The 8,115-nt window shown below is 42.5% G+C and overlaps 1 protein-coding gene across 1 annotated transcript in view; it reads left to right on the forward strand.

Moving 5' to 3' along the window:
- Positions 1-290: 290 nt before the first annotated feature.
- The window catches only part of ARID5B (AT rich interactive domain 5B (MRF1-like)), a gene marked incomplete at its 5' end in the record, with an annotated part of 36,487 nt that continues 28,662 nt past the window's right edge, over positions 291-8,115 (forward strand). Inside the window, 2 exons of the mRNA XM_010145801.1 lie at positions 291-403; positions 6,807-7,011. Coding sequence (XP_010144103.1) covers positions 291-403; positions 6,807-7,011 — 318 coding nt within the window. The remainder of the gene's footprint in view (positions 404-6,806; positions 7,012-8,115) is intronic.

Raw genomic sequence — 8,115 nt, forward strand, 5'->3', positions numbered from 1 at the left:
CATGGTGAAATGTTTGTGCTTTCTCTCCAAGTCCTTCGGAGACCGATGTTTGACTTTCTATTAATAAGTTATGTGAAAGTAGGATAGATTAGCCTTGGGGGTTATTCTATAGAAACATATAGGGTGTCAGGATGTAACCCACGGAGGATGGGAATCTCGTAGTAAGCATTTGCTGTAGATAGATGTGTACATTTCTGAGACTGATTGTAGTGGAAGTATTTGTTGTGCTTTCAGCTGTTAAGAATCCAGTACAAGACAATGTGCTCAAATTGTTCTCCATTAATTTTCAGCGCCAAATCTTAAAGGCAGACCGCGCAAAAAGAAGCCTTGCCCACAGAGAAGAGATTCATTAAACGGCGTTAAGGATTCCAACAATAATTCTGAAAGCAAAGCTGTTGCCAAGGTAAATCACTTCATAATACTCTTTTCACTACACTCTCCTTTTTTTAGGTACAGCCCTGCCTTTGTTTCCCAGTGTGCTGTTTCAAATTTAGAATGTAACTTATTTTCTTGGGAAGATAAATGTAATTTTTTTCAATAGCTTTTTATTCTTTGCTTTAAATCATGCCTGTGTTTAAAGTTACCAGCAACTGTAATCACCTGACAACCTAATGCTATCAGCTTGTTGGTAACTGGTAGTGCTTAAGCTTTCTTGGCATCTAGTGTTAGTTTTCACATTCTGTGACACACAAACATAGTTTGTGACAGTATCTGCGAATTAAAAATAAACCTGGGAGCAGCTCACCCTGTTACAATGTACTTCTAAATATAAGCATGAAGATAAACAGACTATGAAACAAGAGCCGCTTCGGTAATGGTTTCTAAGAAGCGCACACAAATGACATTGCCCTCATGTTAAGATCTCAATTTTTTTTTTTTTTGTACTTAGAGGGAAAAAAGAAAAAGATAAAAGGAGAAATTCAGTACAAAAGCTTAAAAAAAAAAAAATCTGGGCTCTTTCTTTAATACTTAGCGCTGAGCTGCATGTTCCGGGGTTTACTGAATAGTGCATGATTTTAGTCTTCTGTATGTGCTGCAGCACTTAGCCCATTCTGCCAGTGAAAATTGGATCATTGGCTTGTGTTTATAGACTTAAGCGTTTAGATATTTATGGGTTTGTAGTTTTTCCTTAAAATATTTTTAAATGGAGTTTCTCTAGTGTAATTTACTTCCTATTTTCTATGTTGTCCATGTGGTTTTAAATAGGAATTTGCTTTTCTCTTTAAATCAAAAAGCAGCACAAATGGCTTCTTTCAAGATGATTTAATTTGAAACTGTAAGATGCAAAGACGGAAAATTACTTATAGCAATGCTTGTAGATTTTTATCTGAGGCAGAACTTTGTCACGGAGATACTTCTGAGCTAGACAGGTTTGCACAGACTGAATTTTTAGGCCAAGCCCTTCTGAATCCCCTGTTTCAATAAATTAGATGGATGCGTATCTGAAAAACGCTTCCACTGTTGTGTCCATCTCTTAGGAAATACAGTGCATCTATAGATCCGCTTGTGTTGGTATTGTTGTAGGCAGTGAATGTTCTGGGAGATTAGGAGGTTAAAGAGGTCAAGTGGAAGTGTTCTGCTCTCAGTTTCTCATAGGAAGGCAAATTAAATTCCACCTCCTCCTCCTCCCTAGGAGTTCAGTTAAAATTGTGCCTTCTGTTGATGATGGTAAAAGAGGCTGAAGTTCATGATGGAGCTGTGCCCTTAAGTCACTGTTTCTGAAGTCACTCTTCTTTTTGTGCCCTGTTGTGCTCAGCTGGAGTCTGTACTATAATGTTAGGCGTGGTACAAGGCGAGGGAGCCTGGTGCATTGAGTTGCAGGGTCCTGCCAGATACTATAGAGTCTGCCTGAATGTTTTTGCTCTGTGGAGGAACGTGCAAAATCTGTGGTGTGAACATGTCTCAATTTGCCTCACTTCCCCCTTCCCCCCAAGCCATTTTTCGTGTTAAAATATTACCAGCAAACTGGGGCATGGACCATGTTGTCAAAGCACCCTGGACTGTAGGACTAGTGATTCTGCCTCTTTGGCACCTGATCTTATACGTATTAGATAATTAAAATCAACAGTCGCACTTCATGCCAAATGGTTTATCCTCTCTGTTTATATTTGGGTTCACCCTACTAGTCAAATGGGAGGATATTTCAGATAAGAAGTAATTCCACCTATTTATCTAGTCATACCGCGCTCATCATTGTGCAGATATTAATAGCATTAATTATCTTGGCCAGCTTAATTTCATTATAAATAATAGACACGCTCATGATATGATGTCCTTGCATGTAGTTACGCTGACTTCACTGTGGCTCTTCACATCAATCTGTGTTTCAGGGCTGTAGATACACTCGAATAAGAGGACAGTGAATCAGAAACCCTCTACGGCAGGTGTAGAGCCCTTTGTACAGCCTCTGCCTGGGGGGTTCTGGGAAACCAGGAGAGGTGTGTTCAGGGAAGGGGCAGAGAAGGGAGATCCACCTACTGTCTTCTCGTTGTTGGGAACAGTTGGGATGTTAAGACATCTTCTTAGGCTCCATGTTGGGCTTCACCATCAATTTTCCTCTTCTGTCTGTGCTCCATCTCCCACTAATGCTGACAGTGTGTCCATGGAGAGCAGGGTTGAAACTGCTCTTGTCAGTGGGACAAGTGGACTTGGGTCAGATGCTGAAACCTTTTGGCAGTAGTCCTGGCTATGTTCCTGTTCCAGCTAAAATCCTTTTTGACTAGAAGTTGTGCTGTTTTCACCCTCTGATCATGGCACCCACTATCTGACGATAGCCTCATTTCTCAGGTGGCGGAGTGATGGCTCTGACAGAGGCGCAGTGGCTGTATGGGTTGGGTCGGGAAATGGCAGAAGTGGCATTCTGAAGACTGTGGGTTTGAGCTTGTCAAGACCAACACAAGCCACATGGTTGTGATGACTTGCTGAGTTTTGTATTCTCAGTCAATGCCAAATGCCAAAGCTTTGTACCTTCTTACAACTTGGTTGTCATTAGGCCTGTTCACCTTGAACCATCAGCAGATTGTTCTATAGGCTTTTACTGTTACCTGACACAGAAGAGCATTTGCTTAGGTAAATTCCAGTGTAGTGGCTTGTTAAAAATAAGAGTGATAGCAGGACAGACAATGTGGTCCTGGACCTGCAGATGCTGCCACGGGAAGTGAGTCTACCATGTATCGTGTCTTGCTTTTGATCTCCTTGCTGGTCACTGCATCCATTTCTCCTGGGGAATTTCCAAGGGGAGTTCCTTTCTGGGCTGGGGATGTAAAAATCGCAAGAATACGAGGCCATCTGCAAAGGCAGGATCAGCTCTTCTGGAGACGTGTATATTGAGCTGTTCTCTACAAACACTCCCAGGACTCCGAAGGCTTTCATACTTCACGTGTCATCAGTGCCAGACAGGCTTTTGGGATGAGCATGACCCTCATCGTACCTGCTCCATGCTCCCAAAGAGCATTCCCATTCCAAGTGTGCAGAAATGCACTGTGAGGCTTTTTAAAATAGGCTAGTCTGACCATTTGGAAGAGCTGAAAGGATTAACTTGTTGAACATGAAAACTGTCCCCCAGTGAAGCTACCCATTACATCTCCTAGTCCAAATGCTGAAGAAAATCTCTCACTACAGACGATTTCGGAAACTCATTTAAAAGTTGGTAGGATGTGCTTTTCCTGCAGCCACGGGTGGCCTGGCATGCTCTCACACCTGGAGCTTTGTTCTGAGCACCTCAGCCATTATCTGATTGAGACTCGAAATGCAGGTCTGTGGTCGCCTGTGTTGCATGTGACCTCTGAGAGGAGACAACCACACGGGTGTACCCATGAGTGTTCACCAGTCGTATGGTGCTGATGGAACCCGCAGCAGGAGGTGGTCAGCTGTTCGCAGAGCCCATCTCAGCACACCCCCAGCGTAGCCACGCTGCAGCACTGGGTGACTGTGAGGGCCTTAGCCCACAGTTTCATTTTGGGGCTGTTGCTCACACTGAAAGAGCTTTAACTCGCTCTGTGGAAGTTGAACTCTCCCTTTATAACAGAGTCATTCTGAGCAGAGCCTTCTGAGCAGACCGGAAAAGAGCAGAGCCAAGCAAAACTCAGCATTCAGGACCTTCTTCCAGACCTTTGCCCTTTAGGAAGATACAGATTTCTGTTTTGAGAGAGAAGGGCAGTTTGGGTCCTGGTGCAAATCTGGCATCACTGTTGCTGACGTTGATACGTTTATGCTGGATTTACACCAGTGTTAGCCAGAATGGCTTTTGGCCCTTGTGGTTCTAGTTAATCACTGATCATGGCATTCATCCGAATCTCCTGTCAGATGGCGAGGAGATTCCAGACGTGAGGCTTGTGCCTCCAGTGCTGAGCGGGTGAAGGATTGTGGCCTTGGTCAAAGCTTTCTTGAACCTGACACGGCTTGGAGTCAGTCCATTGCTTTTTGGCACCTTCGAGTTCCACAGGTGCTTTGGCCTCACTTCTCTGGGTGCTAGAGAGAGGTGCTAGAGGTTGTGTGTACCACGGGGTTTTCTCACTCCTGGTGGCTTTTTTAATGTTATTTTCTTTGTTTCCTTTCATCTCCTTGGGAGTAACATCCCTTGCCATTAGTTCCCTTGCATAGCAGTGAGCTTTGATTTCATTTAGCATTCGAGCCCAGGCCGTCTTCGCTAACATAGCTCTGAATTGTTCAGTTTGAAAACCATTAAAAAGATCGATTGACTTTACCTAGCAAATGGGTAACAGAGCTGAAAAATTGTTCCTGGGTCCAGTTAATTTGTTCCAAATCTTAATTTGCCACAAATTTGCAGCTCAGATTAAAAATCCTAAATTTATTGAAATTGTGAGTTCATACTGAGAGTGCTAGCCCAGTCTTTGGTATAGCATGGAAAACTATGACGGTGTAATCTAAACTTTATAAGGGGAAGCTGTTAAATAATTTTGCGAGGAGCCAAAGTAAAAAAGTCAAGGGATTACTGCTCTGAACTGAAAATTGGATGAGGAAATCCAAAGTTCATTTAATAGGAAAAAATCCCATTAGCTCCATTGAGTTTTGGATGAAACCCAGGATCTTTACAGAAGTTGGATCAGCGCATGTGTCTATTACTAAAAGGCAAAGCATGGTGTCTTGTGCCATAGGAAGACAGTATCTCTCTGAACCATGCAACTGGAGAATATCAAGCAGCACAGCGGACATATTTCAGCAGCAAGTGATCAACCAAATCCCTCAGGAGGTCCCATTTCCCCGTCCATCCTGTGTTGCCTGGGCAGAGTGAGCCTCTCCCCTGCAGTGTCCAACAGGGAGATGTTTCAGCAGTATCGATTCCCTTGAATGTCCGTCATCCGTGGAAAACTGTGGAGGCAGCTAACCTTAAGTCAGTGCTTTCTGCAGAGTTAATACCCTGGAGGAGGATAAATGAAAAGATCTTGCTTTCCCTGCACCTGAAACACAAGGTAGTTTTACTGAGATAAAATAAACATATTACAGTCTTTCCAATTCTACATTTGTTATTTGTTTACATGCACTTAGGTAATGCTCTTCATAGCACTTTGAAAATGTCGACAGTACCAGGAAGCACCTGGTTAATAAGTGGATTAATAAGGTTATAAGTAGAGGAGAGTGAAGGGGATCAGTGGCTTACTTGATCAAGATCTCCTGCCTTCCTGTTCAGCGAGATACCCTACTGTCTTCTACTGTCCTCCTGAAATACCAGATACTGGCTCTTGTAGAGTCTACCTCCCTGCTCCCCCTGGGAGCACAAAGGATGTGTCTCGGATGGGGTATGGAGCTGCCAGAAGGCTCCTCGCAGCACTCAAAAGCATTGAAGAGACCATGCAAATCCAAAGTACATGTAACAAAGTACATCTCCACTACCTTGATTTACAGCACTTTCCACTGGAAATGTATCGATTCCATCGCGGTCATGGAGAGCTTTTAAACAGCAGTTTGCAAGGTTCTGGTCTTTTGGGTTTTGTACGTATAAACTATGGGAATGCTAGACTTGTAATTTGCTTGGTTCAATGAGAGGATTATCTTCAGGAAGACGTCAGGATTAAGGCAGTCTCGTTGGATATTTTTCTCCATGTTTGAATACTGATGAGAGGTAAAGTGGTTCCAATTTGTTGACTTCCTGACTGGCACATACCTGCTAGGGAGGCCAGTGAGCTTTGGGACTCCTGTGAACTGGGACTGCCAGAGGCTACCAGGAAAGGTGTTGGCTACCAACCTCTTCCTTCTGCTAAATACTTGGGGTTGTGCTTAAGTTTAAGCAGATGCTGAAACCCACTAGCCCAAAGTCCATGCTACAGCAGAACCTCTGCTGAGAGCTCTGCTTGGGTAGGGCTTGCCAAGGTTTGCATCTATTTTGGTGGGCCAAAGGAGAGAAAAATGTGTTGTTTCAGAGCTGGCTGCTGAGCATTCCTGGAATGGGCTGAGCACCCTCAGCTCCGAGGGTTGTCTACGCAGGTTGACAATGCTCAGTGTCAATCCTGGAATGAAGGTTATTATTAGACTTGCTAATGGCAAGTGTATGTGAGAGATGGGAGCTGTCTGTGACATAGCAATGTATAGTCATAAAAATGCAGATCTGGAGAGCATTACCAATGGGTTATAATGATTTAAAGATGTAGCTATTTAAAAATGTTGTGACTCAAATTCGGAACAAGACATTTAGCTCTATAAATAGCTTCCTTTGTTTCCCCTCAAACACAGTTGCATGGTTTGCCCTTCATATTTTCAACAGTCCATTCTGCTAGGAGAGGGTATTTATTCCTTAAGTGAAAATTAAAGGTTACCCAGATCTGATATGACATCTTTTCTTTTCCCAGGTAAAATGTGAGGCTAAGTCAGCTTTGCCCAAACCCAAGAGTAACAACAGCAACTGTAAAAAAGGCTCAAGTGAGGATAAATCAAAGATTGCCGTAGGTGAAGAATGCAGAGCTGACGAGCAGGCTTTCCTTGTGGCTCTTTATAAATATATGAAAGAAAGGAAAACACCAATCGAACGAATACCCTATTTAGGTTTTAAGCAGAGTAAGTATCCTTTTTCTCACTTCTTTTGTTGACATTTTGGAGTGGTTTGGCTTCTCTGGAGAAAGCATTTGCACACCAAGCCTATTTTAAAGCCTTATGGATGGGGGGACCATGTTTATATCTACACATTTTCCAGTCCAGGCATTTCACTGTCTTATGCCTCGATTTGCATCTCTTCCTTCTGGGGTAGTTGCTGCCGGATATTTATAGGTTTAAATCCGCTGATTATGACTAGAAATAGACATGTTGAAAACTCTCTAGTTTTCTGTTTTGTAAATCTGCAGCGTCTGTAATGCCTTTCTTCTGAGTTAATAATATGACGTATCTTTATTGTGCCCAGATGTTCCTTATGAAAGGACAAATATTAAAGGAAGGCGTTTAAAGGTGGTCGAGAAAGGCATGTAAGGGATCGTGTATTTAAGCCCCGAAATGTGTTTATAGTTAATAAATTACTGATTTCAGAGAATATAAAACCCGACTGTATCTGTTTAATACAGAATGCAGTGTTTAGAATTGCTTTGGCATGTACAGTTTGTAGTGCCACAATCTGTAAAGCAATTGTAGGTGGAGAAGATGCAGTTGTAACTAAATCTTACATAAATATTGCAGTGCAATGTAGATCTTTCAGACTTTCCAACAAAAGCGGTAAACGGGGTTATTTTTCCTCCTTATCTGTAGATTGAGTGATACTTTATTTCCTTATAGGGAAAACTCCAGGGATCAGATCGAAATATTATTTACTCTAATTTATCGCCCAGATTAAAACCATGTGTTATTCTGATGAAGAATGTCAAACCTGTATGTTTTACATAACAATTTACATACCTAATGGCAATTGGCACTGATTGCAACAGGCCTCCAGCAGCCATTATAAACTTACATAACTCCAAATGATTACAGTGTTTGTCTGAAAACGGGCTGCTTGAAATGGAAGTAAAATTAATGTACTATGAACAGCTTCGTTGCATTATGCATTGATTCAGATTAAATCAAGGCCTAAGCAAAGCTCTTGATAGCTTTGAAACAGTACAAGGTTCAATGAGGCTTTCAGAACATTTTGTGTTGAAGAGAGGAGGTTTCTTCCCCCCCCCCCCCCCCCCCCCC

The sequence above is a fragment of the Buceros rhinoceros genome, unplaced genomic scaffold (genome assembly GCF_000710305.1).
Source record: "Buceros rhinoceros silvestris isolate BGI_N320 unplaced genomic scaffold, ASM71030v1 scaffold16091, whole genome shotgun sequence".
Lineage (NCBI taxonomy): Eukaryota > Metazoa > Chordata > Aves > Bucerotiformes > Bucerotidae > Buceros > Buceros rhinoceros.